This window comes from Aquarana catesbeiana, linkage group LG02 (assembly GCF_042186555.1).
Source record: "Aquarana catesbeiana isolate 2022-GZ linkage group LG02, ASM4218655v1, whole genome shotgun sequence".
NCBI lineage: Eukaryota > Metazoa > Chordata > Amphibia > Anura > Ranidae > Aquarana > Aquarana catesbeiana.
Genome location: NC_133325.1, coordinates 668,545,335 through 668,565,897, shown reverse-complemented (window position 1 = coordinate 668,565,897; position 20,563 = coordinate 668,545,335). Strand labels below are relative to the sequence as shown.

Genomic DNA, 20,563 nt, shown 5'->3' with positions numbered 1-20,563 from the left:
GTACCCAAACAAAATTGATGTCTTTTTTTCCCCACAAATAGAGCTTTCCTTTGGTGGTATTTGATCACTTCTGCAGTTTTTATTTTTTGTGCTATAGACAATTTTGAAAAAAAAAAAGCAATATTTTTAACTTTTTGCTATAAGAAATATCCCCAAAAAATATATATAAAAAAATGAATTTCTTTCTCAGTTTAGGCCGATATGTATTCTTCTACATATTTTTGTTAAAAAAAAAAAATCGTAATAAGTGTATATTGTAAAATAGGGGAACAATTGCTCCCTACCCGCGCATATAGATTGAAAGTATATAAATTCAGCTGCCCGGTGAACCACGCTAATGGTCTAATAGTTGACTAGTAATAAAGTGCAAACAGTACAAATAAATAAAATAAAAATAAAACAAAAGAACCACTGGATGCACTCCAATGGAACATACACAAAATCAATCTAAAATTGTGCATAAATTAGTAATCAAACATATCAACTGTGCAACATAAGTATAAAGTCCAGAATGAGCAAAACATAACACAATACTTGAGTCCAAAAACCACAAAAGGTCATCCAGTGTATTCAAGTTTTTAAAGTGACTTTTCCAATCCTTGAGTGACTAGAGAAATCCTCCACTGACACCGAACAAACAGCCTACTTACCAAATGGAGATGATCCCTATTACAGAGATCATGACAGCCTTAGATTATCTAACTGGAAATCCGTCACTGCAGATCCAATGATATCTCCAAAGGAAAGGAATGGCCAAACGTATCCAGGTTAGACATATGATAAAGAACAATCTCCCATGGTGAAGTATATAAAAAACTTGGTTTTATTAATTAAAATAGCGCTAAAGCGCCAACCGGCATGGTAACAAATTTTAAAACAAACAAGTGGACTCGGGGACGCCGTGGTGCGCTCCACCTGCGATCCAGTATCCAGTATGGGCGGAAGTTTGACTACACCCTACACCTTGACTACACCCTACGCGTTTCGTCAGAGCACCTGACGTCTTCAGGGGTCACATGCGACCCCTAAAGACGTCAGGCACGCTGACAAATAAAAATAGCAGTGCTTTACCGCCAACACCCCAGTGTAAAAGCAGCCTTACACAAATAAACCACACCAGTTTAAAATGACCTTGAGTGCATTGAAGGTGAGTCAACAAAGACAAGGTTATACAACTATAATCCCAACCTTACAATAATTTACTGCTATGCAATACGGTCATAAAACAGACTTAAATATGGAGATTTTTCACTAAAGGTGAATGGGCCCAGATTCCACCACATTTATCACTTGACTTTGAACAGGAACACCAGAGACCAAAGAGAGTAGCTACAAGAAAGGTAAAACTTCAGGGAGCTAAGCTACCTCTTAGACTCGGGATTTATTAAAATAAATAGTGAGACTAGTGCTAAGAATTAAAGTGTTACTAAACCCCAGACCCTGTATTCACTATATCTGGTCTCCCCACAGTACACAGAACATGGAAATGCAATCATTTTAGGAAATATAAACAGCTAAATACCTTTTTCTCATTAGCAGTATATAGCAGTCTTGTGACTTCTATCAGTGCCTGGTTTAAAGCTTGAAGTAACGTGTGCGTAAAAATTGGTCTTTGGATGTCGGTGGCGCCTTCTCCCCGTAACCCTATAGAGGTACTCTTAATGAAAGCAAGAATTGGCCTTGCTGTAAAAGATTGCAGTGATATGCACCTGTCAAACAGGTGCTGAAAAATTGGTCCACACTGATCCCTAATGTCCCCCTCTCTCCACACTGATCCCTAATGTCCCCTGCTGAACCCTGCACTCTGTACGCAGTGCGCCTCTGAACCCTGCATTCTGTACGTAGCGCACTCCTAAACCCTGAACTCTACTCGCCTGAGCTCTTCACTTTGTATGCAGTGCACTCCTGAGCTCTGCAACCTGTGAAGAACGTACTACTTGTATTTAACAAGGCCCATTAAGACCCTCCCACTGTTAGGCGGTAGTGTGATGGAGGCCTGGTTGAGTTCCTGCACCTATTCTCTGAGAAAAAAAGCCCTGCTAAGGTATAATAATTTCCAAAAAAATAATCAGGACAGAACGTACAAATGCTGGGGTGGTTTTCGTCCTTATTCTTTCTTTGCTTATCAGGTGTTTCAACACTTCACTGGCTGCTTGATTTTTTCAGTATAGTGACCTATGAGGTAGTAAAGCAAGGAGTGTAATCTATATTTGTATTCATAACAAGTTCCCCTTGAGGTACTGTTAAAGGGTAACCCCACTTTCGTGGGGAAAAAAGTAGCAAATAAAGAAAGAATAATATAGCGTATACAATTGCAACACAAGTCATATTGTGATGACAAGTGATATTGTGTGATTGGTTCACCAATTTTCCCAGAAGTCTACACTAAGATACAAGTCAGATTTCAGGTATTCTTTGGAACAAAAATTTCATTTTTGGTGAGATAATCCCCAATAGGAACACATTTAAAGGCCCAGTAGCTTTCCTCATTAGTGCCCTGCCAGGAGCACAGCTGATTGATATTTATGAAACCACTCCCAATTAACACACTAAGCACAGGGGAACAGAGAAACACAGAGGGATTTCTTCAGAATAACAAAAGGTAGGAATCTGCAACAAAGGTTATTATAATCGTTGCAATGTACATAGATCATCCAGGGGGAAATGTTTTTTCTGAACCAAAGTAGAGTTACGCTTTAAGGTCTTCTTTGATAATAAAAGGTCCACATATGTACTGTAACTATTAGCAGCGGCCCGTCCATTAGGAGTGCATGGGAACTGCGCTCCGAGCCCACCCAGTTGTGTGACAATAGCAAATGAATATTCGCTATTGCCAAACTGATCCTTCTCCTGGCCAATCAGGAAGCGGGTCTTAAGACCCGTCACCCGATTGGCTGAAAGGACAGACGATCCTATTGGACGCCTAGGACGAGGAGGGAGGAGACGCACGGTGGAAGCCGCTGTGATGTGATGCAGAAGAGGAGGAGAGGACACACGAGCCACCGCCCATAGAAGCCCGCAACCTGCTCGCTGCCTGTCAGCACCCCCCCCCCCCAGGTTGCAGGCGGCTGAACCGCAGGGGGGGGGGGGGTTGCAACTGGTAGCTATACCCATTCAGGAATCAGTTGCTTCTGCCCTGATATCAATCAGCTGGGAAAGAAGATGTGATCACCTAAATGTGAATTCCAGGTATGGTGTATTTTTATATAGTTACACTGGTTCAGTTTGGACAAATGTAACTATGTATATACCATAACTGGCTGTTCCCCCCGAAAGCTGGAAATCCCTGAAGTAGACACCACTATTCTAGTGATCTTCACGTGCTTCTGGGTCCCGTGCTAAGCAGATGCTCTGCTGCTTGTGAACAAAGGAGGTTGGCCAATGCTTTGCATTTTCTAAATGAATGCAAATTGTTCTCTAATTGGACAAGGTAGAGAGTGTGATGTCACTGGCTTACCTGTCTGCCTTGTCCAATCAGAAAATGCTAAGCATTCTCTGAATGGTGCCCGTGCTGAGCGACCATTCTCCCTCCTGTGTTCAAAATGCAGCAGAGTAGCTGCTTTGTGCGGGACCTAGAAGCAAGTGGAGATTACTGGAGCAGCGGTGTCTACTACAGTGCTTTCCAGGTTTCAAGGGGGTTGACCAGGCATGGTATATGCAAAATTATATTGGTCTTATGTATAAAATACATTTACAATTCATCCTTAAAGGGGAACGTGTGGGACTGGTACAGTTGCTTTCTTGAGGATATGGGAATTGGGTACCCACCCATATCTTTCAAATGTGTCATCATCGTAGGTTAGACTGTTCTGTTAGACTGAAAGCTGTCTCTAGAAGAGGTATTAAAGCACGGCCATACACTGTTTGAATTTTGTTTGGTTCCTGATAAACTGGCCACCGGGTATAGTCAGAATACATTAGCCCAGCAGGGGGATTTAATAATCTACACTGTTGGCATGGATGGAGCGATCTGTTCCTGAGGGCTATTCGAAGAGTGTACGGCTAGCTTATATACCGTACATATCCAAACAAATTAAAATAATGTTGTAGAAAGCTAGACTATCTGTGCAAATGAATGAAATGTCATTTTAAGTACATTTAAAAAAAAGTGATCTGTTAATTCTGATCATGAATGCGATTTAAACATATTAAGTGGATATATTTATGTTACAGTCTTGTGCTGCGTGGGATCGAGGATTGCGGCAAGGCATAATGTTTTCAAAATATACATTATGTATAGGGTGTCCTGCACCCATGAATTTGTTTAGAAGTTGAGATTAACAGCTCCTGACAGCGTTTTCTGTGCCAACGCTCCAGGTCATCTTCTTGATATTTACAGCTATTAAAATTGAATGTGTTTCAAATAGGTTGCCCGAAGCTGGCAGGAAAAGTCTTTTTTCTTATTATTGCTTCTGTCCAGCATATACCATATACACTAAAGCAATTATTTTTAGAGCCAATTAACAAAATTGTACTTAATATTACAAGGACAGAGCAGTGAACTGTGCCCCATTGTGAAACGAATGCTGCTATGCATAGTGGAAGTAATGCGATTTTCTGCTGTTTATTTGTTTTAATGAAAAATTTTACTTGGTAAAAGAACATCGCTTAACATCGTTTGCATTGACCACAGAACACAAATTTTTACAAAAACAAAAAACATTATGTTAAAAAACGCTAGTTTTGGGTTTGTCGTGCTGAAATAGTCCATGTACATGTGTAACTAGGGAAGTCAGAGCTAGAGTTATCCAATAAGCATAAAGCATGATACTGATAGTAGAGCGGTCAGTCTGACTCAGCAGGGGGGCGTGTTGGACCTTTGCGGTGAGACTACTGCTTCCATACAGAGAACAAGGTTCCTCCTCTACAGTATAGTGGCAGGGGACAGGCTTTACTGCTCAAACTATGGCTGTTTTCTGAAGAAAATAACTGTAATGCCCCGTACACACGATCGGAGTTTCCGACAACAAAACCGTGGATTTTTGTTCCAAGGTTGTTGGCTCCAACTTGTCTTGCATACACACGGTCACACAAATGTTGGCCAACAATTACGAATGTAGGAACATGGTGATGTACAAGAGGTATGGCGAGCTGAGAAATAGGAAGTTCAATAGCCATTGCTGCTCCTTCTCCGAGCATGCGTGAACTTTTGTGCAACGGACTTGTGTACACACGATCAGAAATTCTGACGACAAAGTTTTGTTGGCGGAAAATTTGAGAACCTGCTAGCCAACATTTGTTGGTGGAATGTCCGACAACAAATGTTCGATGGAGCATTCACACGATCGGACTTTCCGCCAACAAGCTCACATCCAACATTTGTTGTCGGAAAATCCGATCGTGTGTACGGGGCAAAAGATTTTGCATACCTTTTTGGTTTTTATTCAAATTGAATGAATTTTGCAGCTTTAATCTGAAAGTTCAATTTGGCTTTAAAGGAAAATTATGCAGACTGCCATTGCTGACCTTCTAAAATGTTAATCATTTGGTTTTCTATCTTATCCAGTGGCATCACTGCTTAACCCCCAAAATAAATATTCAGCCATTTAAATCAGAATGAAGCCAAAACGCCTGATCATATTTATTGGTTACAGAGTCTCTGTAAAGAGGCACAAAACGTTATTCTGGCTGTTGGGCCATATTACTACCTAATGCAGCTTTAGAAAATTGGCTAAAAGTGTAATATTTTAAAATCTCGTCGCAGAAAGCATGGAAACATTTTTTATTAGTTAGGGCTCTTTGACAAGGACAAAGATAACGCTCTGTAGATTACACTAGGAGAAGAAAACAGTCAATTTGCAATTGTTCTGCCTCACTTCTTAATGACTGTTGGGAGAAGAGGGAAAGCATTGTTTTCAGTATTAGCTGACTCATAGACTTTCCTGCAGTAAAGTGTTATGTAGCACTGCAAAGCAGAAAGCATTGCCTACATATGAAATAAGAGTATTGTGTTATGTAGCACTGGGAAGCAGGGAGCATCGCCTACATATGTAATAAGAGTAATGTGTTTTGTAGCCCTGCAAAGCAGGAAGCATTGCTTACATATGTAATAAAAAGTAACGTGTTATACAGCACTACAAATCAGGAAGCATTGTCTACATATGTAATAAGAGCATACCTCCGAACAGTCCCGGATTGGGCGGGACTTTCCCGCATTCACAGCTCTGTCCCGCTGTCCCGCCATACAGAGGCTTTGTTCCGTATAATTTCGTTGATTGTATGTTAAGTTCTGGCTCAATAGGACCTGCAGCAGTGTTATCATCCAGCACAGCCAGGGATTGGTGGACAAGCCAGCTGAATATGCACTGTGCAGTCAGGAAGAGAGACTTCACCTGTCAAATCGAGAGTGTGATGTCAGGTATGGACCAGACTGCTTCCCAGACCCGCCCCTCTGTCAAACAACCAGTGTATAACCAAAGAGCCATTCAGTGGCTTCGCTACGGGGATTCGGGGGGGGACGAACCGCACCTGGGTGGCACCCGGCCAGGGGTGACACCATCAAGTAGCACCAGGACCGGGATAAGGTGGGTGGAAGGACCAGAAGCCCTGGACACAACAACTTTCTGGTAGGCAGGGCTGGACTGGCTTTCAGCTGGGGCTGCAGCGCTCCCCTCCCTCCCTCTCTCTCTCTCTCTCCTCCTCCTCTTGTGTGTTGCACACAGCGGGCATCTCCCACTGTGTGTCACGGAGCTGGGTCTGTGCTCGGCGGCACTCTAACAAGGTCCCGCTTCCTATACCGGCTTGTGTGATAGGCGGAACACGGATTCCTGTTAGAGCGCAGCCGAACACAGACCCAGCTCCGTGACACACAGCGGGAGATGCCCATTGTGTGTGTGATCCAGGCAACGGTGAGTGCACACTGATGGGAAGTGAGGCTGCATTCATGGGCACAGCAAAGCTGCATTAATGGGCACAGTAAAGCTGCATTAATGGGCACAGAAAATCTGCATTCATGGGCACAGTGAGGCTGCATTCATGGGCACAGTGAGGCTGCATTCAGCCCCCCAGAAGACAATCTGGCCATTCACAAAGCGCTGTTTGTAGCTGCTGACTTTAAAAAAAAAAAAAAATTTGTGGCTGGAACTCTGCTTTAAGTTGAAATCTTCTGTCCTGTGCTACCCTCCACCCCAGATACCCCTGTAGCTGTGCTCCTCTGGTGCTGCGAGGATTAATATGAGTGAATCAGGAGCTTGTCAAAAGTGTGGACTATGCCCACCCGGGGGGGGGGGGGGGGGGGGGGGCTATTTTTTTGAAAAAAAAAAAATCACTAAACTTCAGCAGCCCAATACTGGTGCCTCAAAGAAGCATAGGGGAAACAGATACATGACCACCAATTACAGTACATTAGACAAACCATCTGAAAACTTTAAGTATAACTGAAGGCAAAACCTTTTTTTGTTTTAGAGAAATTGAAGAGGCATAAGAACATCTGTCAGGTTTTTACTACCATCTGGGTCCCCCTTAGGGAGTCTCACACACTCTATTTGTCCTATTTACCTTTATCCATGAAAGTGAAAGAAAATTCTAAATTTAGGGCTGTCACCAGAGCAAGAATAGAGGGGAAATCTTCCAATGGGTACACTAGTTCTGGTGACAACTAGGGATTCCCTCATTTTGGAAGGAATTCCATTCACTTCCTAATTTGACTTTAGGACAGGAAGTGAAGGGAAATCTCCCCAGTGAGACATGATGAAAAAGAAATGGACAGGGGTTATAACTTTTCCTTATGCTATCCAAAATGAAAAATAAAAGGTTTTACCTATAGACTGCCCACCGCAGATATACTGTGGCAGGGCATCCGCTCCGCGCCAGATCACATGCGCGATCTGACACTTCTGGATCTGGGACTCAATGGCAATGGGAACCCACCGATTCCACAGCACAGAGGCAGAACGACAATCTTCCTATGTAAACAAGGCAGATTGTCTTTCTGTCAGAAGGGAAGGCATAGATCCTGTGTTTCTGCAAAGCAGGAACACTGATCCTTGTCTTCCCCAAGTCAAAGCCCACAGTGAGTAAGCATAATCTAGGCACACAGCTAACCCTTTGATCACCCCTGATGTTAACCCCTTCCCAGCCAGTGCTATTAGTACAGTGACTGTGCATATTTTTTTCTAGCATTGATCACTGTATTAGTGTCACTGGTCCTCAAAAAGTGTCAGGTGTCTGGTTTTGTCTGCCGCATTATCGCAGTTACTAGTAAAAAAAAAAACAATCAATATACGCTTATTGAGATTTTTTTACCAAAAATATGTAGCAGAAATTAGATTTTTTTACATTTTTGTTATTGGGTATGTTTTATAGCAGAAAGTAAAAAATATTCTTTTTGGTTTTTTTCATAGTCTGTCTTTTTTTGTTTATAGCGCAGTAAATAAAAACCGCAGAGGTGATCAAATACCACCAAAAGAAATCTCTGTGGGGAAAAAAGGACACACATTTTTTTTTTTTAGGGGTACAGTGTTGCAATTGTCAGTTAAATTAATGCAGTGCAGTATCACAAAAAATGGCCTGGTCATGAAGGGCGGTAAGATTTATGGAGCTGAAGTGGTTAATACACGATGGGTATTGTTTTTGGGGCAGCTCCATTTAAATACCCCAGATGTACAGTTATGCATATATCTATACAGTTATAGTAAATAGTTATTGGCCAGTTATTGGAGCTGTCTGCCTATTGTATATCATCAAATCGGAGCTATTCAAGGCCATAATATGTTAAGTATAAGGCATCATATCTTGAACAAAATGCCCTTTGGATCTTTTGCAAGCCCAGTTCTTGGCTTATTAGAAAAATATGGGAATGAGCCACTTGCACAAAAAAGCCATTTTCTCTGCAACAAGATAACATCCACTCATGATAGCAAAAGCAGTCCTCAAATGTGTCGATGAGGGAATCGGGTACTTTTTTTTTTTTTCGTTCAACCCACCGGGTTTAATAAATCTCTGGCAGGAAAAGCTCTCATATAACCAGGACCTTTGGGATGTCGACCACACTATCAGATAGGTCATAACAGCAGGGACTCTCATGGATGTATTTGCTGCTGGACATAGGATGTCATGGGGTCCCAAGCATAATTGTTATTACCAGCCTGTGATCACGTTATATTCTGTATAGAATAAGTCCTAAACTACATTTGAAACACTTTAAGTTCAATGTGCAGAAAATGAAGACGTTAAGAAGCTTTAGATTAAAAAAAAAAATGCTTATTTAGCTTATTCTCAAAAGTGCTAAAATAAAAGCACCCATGTAGTGCAGCCCCAAGCAGTTTTTGTGTTTTCCTATTTGTCTTTTTTTTTTTCGTTTGCTTTGATTTTCTAGTAGGTTTACTTAAAAAGGATAGCTAACAAGGACAGCAAATTTTTTGTACAGTATGAGATACAACTACCTTTATAAAGATTTTGCACCAGTGCCATGTGGCCCTGGAATTATCTCTGGTCTGATGGATTACTGCTATGTACGTCTTTCCCCATAACAGGAGATGTTACAAATAGATGTGCACCGAATGGAAATTTTGGTGCTGAAACCAAAACCGAAAATGTAGGATGCACTTAGCTGAAAACCAAAACGGAAAAATTATATTTTTATATATAATTGTATTATATTCGACTTTTTAAATTAATATGAATTTTTTGTTGGCAATTATTGGCACCTTTTAGTGCAAGAAAAGCTCAAGAAAAATGCAGTCTGCAGTCTCTAACCATCTCTTGTATAATGTCTGCAATCTCTTATTTAAACTTAAACACATTGCTAATAGTGTAGTAGAAAAATTTCCATTCGGTGCACCTCTAGGAGACATGATACAGGAGATGGTCAGAGACTGCAGACATGATACAAGAGATGGTAGGAGACTGCAGACATGATACAAGTGATGGTCAGAGACTACAGACATGATACAAGAGATGGTCAGATACTGCAGACATGATAAAAGAGATGGTCAGATACTGCAGATATGATACAAGAGATGGTCAGATACTGCAGACATGATACAAGAGATGGTCAGATACTGCAGATATGATACAAGAGATGGTCAGATACTGCAGACATGATACAAGAGATGGTCAGATACTGCCAACATGATACAAGAGATGGTCAGATACTACAGACACGATACAAGAGATGGTCAGGTACTGCAGACATGATACAAGAGTTGGTCAGATACTGCAGACATGATACAAGAGATGGTCAGAGACTGCAGACATACTACAGGAGATCAGTGCAGCCTCACCAATTCCCATCAGATTCAGTCTCGCCAGTGCCCATCAGATGCAGCCTCACCAGTGTCCATCAGATGCAGCCTTGCCAGTGCCTGGTAATGCGATCTCCCGCTGTGTCACAGAGCTGGATGGAATCACAATATATCACAGTCACAATAATACAAATCAATGTCTATAACCTGATAATAGCACAGATGGGCATGTGTGAACAAATAGGGAATAATCCTGCAAATCACAAACAAATAGTCCATAAATAACAGTCCCAATGTGTAAAGTAGCTGTAGTGTCCAAAAATATGAAACAGGTGATGTTGAAATCTTCCATGCAAAACCACCACCAGAAGACCCCCAAGGGTGTATGCTCACCTCACCGACAGGCAAATTAATATTCGGGGCAACAGAAGCCTTACACTGCAAAAGATGTTAAATCAATGGCTGCGAGTAGATGCCTCAATGGATTTGACAGTTAGCATGACACCAATCAAATCTTTGTTCAAAAAGAGGAAAACGGCCTTATAGTGCAGACCATAATAAAACATTACTTTATTTAAAACATTTATGCACTTGTCTGGGAGTGTTTAATTATTTTCTCCACCTGCTTCCCGCACCTTTCTACATAGCCCATTATGTAGCTGCCGGTTGAAATAAATCGTCTGGTGACAAGGTCTCTTTAAAGGCCTTGAACTGCAGCAAGCATGCAGATCAGCAAATCCCAGTGTGTTTTGTATATGCATTTGTAAAGTACCAATGATTTTGTCTTGAAAGCCTTTTTTAAATTTTTTTTTTTTATTATTTCAGATTTCTGAGAGTGAAATGGAACAGCCATGAATGGTGATGCACCTAATCAAGACTCTTCCTCCCAGCTTCCCGACTGGAAGGAGTTCTGTGAGCTCCATGCACAAGCTGCTGCAGTGGATTTTGCCCAGAAATTCTGCCAGTTTTTGAGAGAAAACCCTCATTATAATGTCCCGGCAGCAGAGACTTCATTCTCTCACCATTTTGCTGCCAACTTTTTAGATTTCTTTAGTTTTGAGGTGAGCAGGGTATATGTATCAGATTCTCCAACAAAATATAATATTGTTCCCTTTGTTGGACTACAAAACTGCCAGGTGCCTTTAGCAAGGGATTTTGTCCCCAGGAAAGAAGAGACCTCCACCGAGTCTTTAGACAGCATGGACAATCCTGTCACAAATAAATACTTAAGCCGGACTCAGGCTCGAGTCCACAAGGTCTCCTCGTATGGCCATTCACGAAGCTCTGAGGATGTTTCAGTCCACGGGAGCTCCAAGCCGAAATTTAAGAAGGGGTTCTCACTGAGAAATATGAGTTTGTGTGTGGTAGATGGCATGAAGGAAATGTGGCACAGGAAGTCTTCTTCTCCAGAGCCAAGCCTGGATAATGTGCAGATTAAACGTTCAGAACGTGAACATTGCACACCGGGTAACAAGGAACAAGTGGAGACACGTGAAAAATGGACTCACAAGTTACGGCTGTCTAAAATGCAAGCAGCCAAAATCGATGTTGTAGACATTCAAAGGGAAGGAACTCTCAGGTACATGGTAGCGGATGACACAAACTGTGTTGGTAGCTCTCAGTGGCAAAAATGTCGTTTGCTTTTGAGAAAAGCTGTGAAAATGGAGGGAGAGAGATTTCTCCTTGAATTTTATGTGCCTCCAAAGGTAAGTTTTTAATTTTTAATTTTGCTTTAGGACTTATTATGAGAATGTTCTGTGTCGTGCTTATAAACTTACTCTAACAAAGAATCCTCTGTTGGTGGAACCCTACTGCAAAATATATTGTAAAAAATACCAAAAAGCTACAAACAATGGAAGTCCAGGACTGCCGTAAATGTATTTTCTGGTTGCACCCTGCATGTTAAATGGGAAAACACCTAGCCCGGGTTCACACCTATGCGAATTAGATGCGGCTTACACCGCATCTAATTCGCAGGACATTTTAAAATACATTCATATGAATGCATCTGGTTCACATATGTGCGTTGCATTCGCACTGCGCATTGCACAAAAAACGTGTGCGAACTACAAGCCTATTATCTCCTATGGGAACGCATCTGATTCGCAGATGCATTGCGTTCTGAACAAGGAATTTCTACTTCTCCTCACTACACCTCCCCTCTCCCCCTCTCCTCCCTCCCCCTCTCCCTGCTCTCTAATCCTGAGCAAAAACGCAATGAATCCTTTGAACAGGAGATTTTTATCTCACCAGTGAAACCTGAGCTTCAATTCGCACCGCACAAGTGTGAAACAGGGCTTAAAAAAAAATGTAAAATCAGTACACCTATTCTAAAAGCCCCCCCATCCCCCTTCTACTGTAAAAAACACAATCTCCAATTAATTTCCCTTGCAGCACTGCAAAACCACCCTTGAGAGAATAAGTAATTGTACTTGTGTTTATTTCTAGCGTATCAGGTCTGAAAAGATGAGGAATCAAAGGCCATTGTAAAGAAAAGCAATTTCCTTGAGGTTGAAAGATGGCAATATCAAATTGACACATAGATTATTAATTACATTAATAAGTAAGTAAAGAGGACCTAAAGAGAGGGTGCAAAAAGCATAGCTACATAGAATACTGTAAAAGAAGCAAAAGCAGAGATATCCTTGCACTGCTAATCTTCTGGTACAGCTTTTTCTCCAGCAAGGAGAAAAGTGAGCAGCACTGTAGTGACATCACCAAATCTCACTTGAAATTCTGAGAAACAGGCAGAAGTGCCTTAGATGACCTCACATTTTAGATATAATTTTATGAGGCTGCAGGCTCAGGAAGTACACTGCTATATTACCGCAGGAATTTCCAGACAAACGTTAAATATTTTGGGGAGCTGCTTGGACAAAATTTACACTGCTAGATGCTCCCTAAAACATAGCATATCATTTTTTCGAGTTCCTAGCCATTTTAATAAATATCATGGTTGATAAGTAGTTACTATCATACCCCCCTTTTTTGAATATTTTTTTCTTATTATTATTTGCATTCTGGCCCTCCTTACATCACCTATCCTCACCTAGGCAAGAATAATGTGCCCCTGTTCTGGTGCCTCCTGGGATTTGCAAGTCATATATCCCAGGAGGCCACACCTTCTATACAGCAGATGGAGTAGGGCAGGCATGGCAGCATGTCTTTTGTCCAAGCATAGCCAATATAACCATGTAAAAATATACCATGCCTGCATTTTTTCAGTGCAGGAGATATCTCTTCTTATGAATCATTCTCTTTGGATAACCTCTTGGAGCATTTATATATTGTGATTTAAAGTGATTGTATAGTCTGTTTTTTTTTCTATTAAAATAACAAACATGTTATACTTGCCCAGATCCTCCTCTTCTCAGGTCCCTGGATGTACCTCCTGGCCCTTCCCACCTGTTGTGTCCCCCACAGCAAGCAGATGTATCCATTCAGACACGGAGCTGCGGTTTGGCCCCACCCCCTCTCTTTACTGATTGGCTGAGTTTGATTGACAGCAGCGGGAGCCAATGGTGCTGCTGTTGTGTCTCAGCCAATCAGGCAGGAGAGTCCTGAATAAGTACTTGTAGAGCGTGTCACGCATTACCACTTGCTCTGTTCCCCGGCATGGGATGTTTTTATCCATGTGTCTTCAATAAAGCTGAAGAAGAGTGCAGCATTCCAAATTGGTGCTTCTATGTTCCTATGTATGGTGGATGAGCTGAGCTAGCCCTTTCATACAGCAGTGGGATAACAAGGTGGTAAGCAAGTGATCACCTTGGGGCGGTGTATATTTTCCTAATATGAAGAGGCATTGAAAGGCTTAAAGTGTTACTAAACCCAGGACACTGCATTCACTATATATGGTCTCCCACAGTACACAGAACATGGAAATGCAAAAGTTATAGTAAATATAAATAACAAAAGTAAATTTAAGTAAATACCTTTTCTCATCAGCAGTATATAGCAGTCTTGTGATTTCTATCTGTTCTTGGTGAAGCTTGTAGGAGGAGTTTTCATACTACACTGAGCTGTCCTTTGCGGCTGTCCTTTGCGGCTGTCCTTTGCGGCTCCAGGGCTCCTGACTCCCTGTCTGAATATGTCTGCACAGTGCTGATTGACCCTGTCCAGACAGTACTCTCCCTAGAAAAAAAAACCTCTCTAGCAATATACACCAAACTGAGAATGTGCAGCCTGACTCCAAAGGCTCTGTCTTATCCGGACTTGCCCAGGGGGACAGTGCAGGGAGGGGAGGATCTGTGCATACAAGATCAAACAAAATTTTTACACAATGCACAATTTTTAATAATCCCTTAGGTTCCACAGTGAGTATAACAAGCATGCTTTACTGCATATACAGACTGATTTTACTGTTGTGGGTTTAGTAACACTTTAAATCACAATATATAAATGCTCCAAAAGGTTATCCACAGAGAATGTTTCATAAGAAGAGATATCTGAGCTGAAGAAGAGTGCAGCATTCCGAACTGGTGCTTTTATGTGTCTTTATTTTAACATAACTGTGCTAGCCTTTAAATGACCTGTACTTTAGAATTACCATTTTGTTTTTAAAGCTGAACTCCAGCTAAAACGCACATGAAATATATTTATGAGCCATATAACGGCCATATATTTTGTTTTTCTTTGCATTCCATCCATTCTTGGGATTTGCACAGTTCTGCCACACAGTAAAGCCCTGACTTTTCTCTAACGCTATCAAGTCTCTTCCATCAATCCATGAGTGGACAGTGAAAAGAGAAGCAGGAGACTAATGTGCTCAGTTTTTTGTCTCTCTGCTCTCACATGTAAATTAATACAAAGCTGCATTTATTTGGGTCTTTTATATCTGCTTGGAGTTTAGTTTTAGGTTAAAAAAGGCTTATGCATTTACTGTGTATAGCTTATAATGCAAAACTTAGTGGAGATCGATTGAGAATTATGGGAAGTGTAATACAACATTATCGGGTATTATCTGCTTACTAGTATGATAATCAACAAAACATCATTGTTTATCAGTGAATAATCAAAACGAAAGTAGCATAGTGAAGCTATTATAACCTCAAATTGGCTGTCCCAGTGGTACGCTGGGAATGTGTAGGGGATAGTTTTGAGGCCAGTCCTGGCTGAGAATTTGGAATATTATGAAGCCAAGGAGTCCTGTGTCCAGCTGCTGAATAGCTGTGGACCTCCTACACTAGCCCCATAAAACACGGAGATATGTTACAGTATGCTTTGTATAATAAGCACATTATTTTGGGTCAAGTGTGTGGATGATGATGTCAGAAAAGAACCCTATGTTGCATACTTTTAGCGTTAATGTCCTGTTTGAAGCTGGAAAGAAACACAAAATGATCCTAGGAGTAAATAGACATTTTGACCAGTACTCAGCACTTTATGACAAAACTTGGAAGCTACGGAGAAAAAGGATATTGTTTTAAAATGAGCTACAACAAGGCACTACTTTGTTTTTCCGGAATATGTTTTGCTTTTATGCTTTATGCCTGTCTTGCAATTCTTAAGTGTATTATCTCCGCCATGGCTTAAGGAATACACTTTTAACTGAACCATAAGTACTTAAAACCTTTCTTTGCTTCCTGTACGCAGTCAAGGACTTGATACCCTAAATAATTGTGTGCCTGTGTCCATCTGTCCAATACATAATATTGATAGCATAGTTTACACCAAGTAAAACAAGCCCTTGTGTGCCAAGAGTGCACAGATGGTTAAAAATCAACCAAACCCTTGCACAGAGAGCAGCGTTGTTGATTAGAGCAGTGTTCCGGTGGACATGTCAAACCGCTGAAGAGTCAGGCCGCTGCTTTTTGTGAAAGAGCTGCAGTCCAACTCTCCTATGTGCTGAGAGCACAAGGTATTTTAAACCTTGCTGCAACACTTAGCAGTTAAAAAAGAAAAGAGCATATTTATTACTTTATTTGTAGACTGACTGAACTACACTGATAATTATCAAGGGTTCAACTGGGCAGCAAGTTTTTCCTGGTTCCAACCTGGCCTGCAATGGCTTGCTATAGAAAAGAAATGGCCATGTGTTTGACTGTGCTAAAGGCACTTATTGGATAACCTCCACAACTTTTTGAGATGCTAAAGTGAGACAATTTTTAGTACAAAGTGTAGCTCTACCCCTGTAGGAGTGTAGTTTGCCTGAATCCCTTTCCCAATAGTTTCCTTGCAGCGCAACCAACCGTTCAGTCATTCTTCAGGCTCATTATCCAGTCTAGCGGTATGCTTTTTCTGGTGCTTTATTGTAGAACTTGGATAGTTATTGGGTAACGGTAGGATACTCCAGTAACCCTAAGCATTGATTTAAGGACTCAAGTAAAGAGTGGATTGGGTTTTGAAATAGCAATTTGAGAAAATGTATCTTCCTCTTTGTTGATAAACAAAGTCCTTTTTACCAGGAATTTGAACAGATTAAGCTCTTCGGGACAAAGGACACAATGGGCCCTTTAAACCCGCTGACTCGAGCACACGAGGTATAGCCTCAACACACAGTCTCCAGAGTACTTATACAGACTCCCAGGCACCATCTGGGCACCTTTCCCCAGGGATTGGCTAGGGCTGTATTATTATTAAGCTGCTAATTAGACTCTTCCTGTCCACTAGCTTCCAGAACATTTCTGGACCAACCAGGGAGAAGCAATCAATTCTGCAACCACTGAGACATAGAACAGGTCAGAACTAAATTTACATAATCCTAGCACCAATTCACCTAATCCTAGCACCTAGGAGGGTGCTGCAAAAGTATTGAAACACTCCTGTCTCACCTCAATTATGTGGGGTATGAAAAATATTGATGTAAACAATGTTTGGTTAAAGCAGAACAAAAAACACAAATACGTCACCTCCGCTCCATGATCTGATGGGCCCGACAGACCTCTTCTTCCCGGCTTCATCTGGGTGGCTGGTTCATAGCTTTTCTAAATAAATCCAATCATTTAGAGGCTGGATGAAAGGTTTAGTGTAGTATATCACTTTTGGTAGGTAAATAGTTGATTTTTTATAGAGGCCCATACATCAGAGCAAAAAAGAAAAAGAACTGAGGTGGAAAGAGGGACAGAGGAATTTAATTAGAAAAGACAGCTGGGAATTCCTTAAGCAGTGTTGATTGGAGCACCATGCAGGGGCCTTTAGGACCACAGGAAATTAGAATCACTAGAAATCTTAACCATTGTGCTGAGCAGTTGTGCAGATCTGTACCACTGTTGCATAAGAAAAAAAAAATCTCTGCCCCATACCTTACTGTTACAGTGCATCCGGTGCAACTCAAAATTCCACAAACAATACCCCATAATGACAGTGTGAAGAAGTTTGAAATCTTTGCAAATTTATTAAAAATAAAAAACAAAACAAAAAAATCACATTTACATAAGTATTCACAGCCTTTGCCATGACACTCAAAATTGAGCTCAGATGCATCCTGTTTCCACTGATCATCCTTATGATTATGATCATCATCATAATCACCTGTGGTAAATTCAGTTCATTGGACATGATTTGGAAAGGCACACATCTGTCTATATAAGGTCCCGCAGTTAACAATGCATGTCAGAGCACAAGCCAAGCTATAAAGACTAAGGAATTGCCTGTAGACCTCTGAGACAGGATTGTATCATGGCACAAATCTGGGGAAGGGTACAGAAAAATGTCTGCAGCATTGAAGGTCCCAATGAGCACAGTGGCCTCAATCATCTGTAAATGGAAGAAGTTTGGAACCACTTGGACTCTTCCTAGAGCGGGCCGCTCAGCCCAAACTGAGTGATTGGGGAGAAGGGTCTAACTCAGGGAGGAGATCAAGAAACTGATGGTCACCCTGACAGAGCTCCAACATTTCTCTATGGAGAGAGGAGAACCTTCCAGAAGAACAACCATCTCTACAGCACTTCACCAATCAGGCCTGTACGGTAGAGTGCAGTGGCGGCTGGTGCTAAAAATTTTTTGGGGGGCGCAAACAAACTGAAAAAGTCTGAAAAAAAAAACATCAATTGCAACCTCACTGTGCCCATCAATTGCAGCCACTGTGCCTATCAATTGCAGCCACTGTGCCCATCATATGCAGCCACTGTGCCCATCAATAATAACCTCGCTGTGTCCATCAATTGCAGCCACTGTGAATGTCTGGAGGAAACCAGGCACTGCTCATCACCTGGCCAATACCATCCCTACCGTGAAGCATGGTGGTGGCAGCATCATGCTGTGGGTATGTTTTTCAGCGGCAGGAACTGGGAGACTAGTCAGAATTGAGGGAAAGGTGAATGCAGCAATATACAGAGACATCCTTGATGAAGACCTGCTCCAGAGTGCTCCGGACCTCAGACTCAGCTTCCAACAGGTCAACGACCCTAAGCACACAGCCAAGATAACAAAGGAGTGGCTACAGGACAACTCTGTAAATGCCCTTGAGTGGCCCAGACTTGAACCTGATTGAACATCTCTGGAGAGATCTGAAAATGCAGCAACACTCCCCATTCAACGTGATGGAGCTTGAGAGGTGTTGCAAAGAAGAATGGGAGAAACTGCCCAAAAATAGGTGTGCCAAGCTTGTAGCATCATACTCCAAAAAGACTTGAGGCTGTAATTGGTGCCAAAGGCTGCGAATACTTATTTACATGTGATTTTTTTTTTTTTTGTTTTTTTAATCTTAATACATTTGCAAAGATTTTAAATAAACTTCTTTCATGTTGTCATTGTGGGGTATTGTTTGTAGAATTTTGAGGAAAATAATTAATTTAATCCATTTTGGAATAAGGCTGTAACATAACAAAATGTGGAAAAAGGGAAACGCTGTGAATACTTTCCAGATGCACTGTATATGAAAAGGTGGGTTCAAGTTGTCAAGTAGTTAATTGCAGTTACCATCATTGCAAAGGAGGCAGCCATCAGTGTTAATTTTGTTGGCTAAAATATTTTCGTCGACTAAATTAAAACTATTTTAGTCGATTAAAACAAAAAAATTCAGATGATTAACCACTTCCCGCCCAATGTCATATAACGTTGCATTTTTGAGTGGTGATATCTGAATAATGTCTGCAGTTAGAGGCATCATTCAGATATCTTCTTTTACAGCTGGCGATTCCCTGCACCGTAAGAACAATCCTACAGCTGTTCAGCCGCTTGATCGTTCTTACAAGCAGCAGGAGGGGACGCCCCCCTCCCGCCGTCCTCCAGTGCTTCTACCGGCTCATCCGTCCAATCGGCAAGACTGAGAAGGAGGAATCGCCCAGTGCCGGATGTTGACCATAGAGATTTCTGGCGGGCCAGATGGTTCCTAAAGGTCTGTATGATTGTTCAAAATGGCGCCGCCTCGGCTTGGAAGCCAAGATCATTTATTTATTTATTTATTTATTTATTTCAGGCTTCCCCGCCTAGAGGCGAGATCTGGGGACTTATAGACTCCAGATCTTGCTGTAAAGAGGACCTGTCATGCCCTATTCCTATTACAAGGGATGTTTACATTCCTTGTAATAGGAATATAAGTGATCAAAAAAAAAAAAGCATCAAAATAGAAAAATAAAAGTAACAGTGATTTTTTTTTTACATATTTAAAGCGCCACCGTCCCTGCGTACTTGCTCGCAGAAGTGAACACATACGTAAGTCGTGCCCACATATGTAAACAGCATTCAAACCACACATGTCAGGTATCGGAACGTTAGAGCAAGAGCAATAATTTTAACCCAAGACCTCCTCTGTAACTCTAAACAGGTAACCTGTAAACATTGTTAAAGCATCTCCTATGGGAATTTTTAAGTACCAAAGTTCGGCGCCATTCCAGGAGCGTGCACAATTTTGAAACGTGACATGTTAGGTATCTATTTACTTGGCGTAACATCATCTTTTACATTATGCAAAATAATTGGGCTAACTTTACTGTTTTTTTTTTTTTTGTTTTTTTTTTGTTTTAATGCATGAAACTTTAAAAAAAAAAAAAGCGTTAAAAAAATTGCTGCGCAATTACTGTGTAAGATAAAAAGTTGTAATGACCACCATTTTATTCTCTAGGGTCTCTGCTAAAAAAACATATATAATGTTTGGGGGTTTTGAGTAATTTTCGAGCAAAAAAATTAGGATTTTTACTTCAGGAGAGAAGTGTCAGAATTGGCCTGGGTGGCAGGTGGTTAAAATACAGATAAAACCAAAATGGCATTTTAGTCAAAAGACTATGACTAAAACTAAATCGAAATTTGACGTCAAAATCAACACTGTACTAGCATATAAGAATAAGTAGGGGACGTGTCTACTAAGCCGCTGAAAGAAAAAAAATAAGAAAAAGGGATTTTCTTATTTTTCATAATATTTAATGCTGGTATTATATTAAGGTAATGTGTGCAATGGCATTACAGCCAATAGAGTTTACAGGTTTTTTTTTATATTTTAA

General features: G+C 41.1%; 1 protein-coding gene across 2 annotated transcripts in view; it reads left to right on the top strand.

Moving 5' to 3' along the window:
* The window catches only part of SH2B2 (SH2B adaptor protein 2), a 194,494-nt gene that overhangs the window by 87,299 nt on the left and 86,632 nt on the right, over positions 1 to 20,563 (top strand). For both annotated transcript variants that reach the window (XM_073616658.1, XM_073616659.1), the window contains one exon: positions 11,010 to 11,890. In XM_073616658.1, the coding sequence (XP_073472759.1) occupies positions 11,036 to 11,890 (855 nt within the window). In that variant the 5' untranslated portion in view covers positions 11,010 to 11,035. The remainder of the gene's footprint in view (positions 1 to 11,009; positions 11,891 to 20,563) is intronic.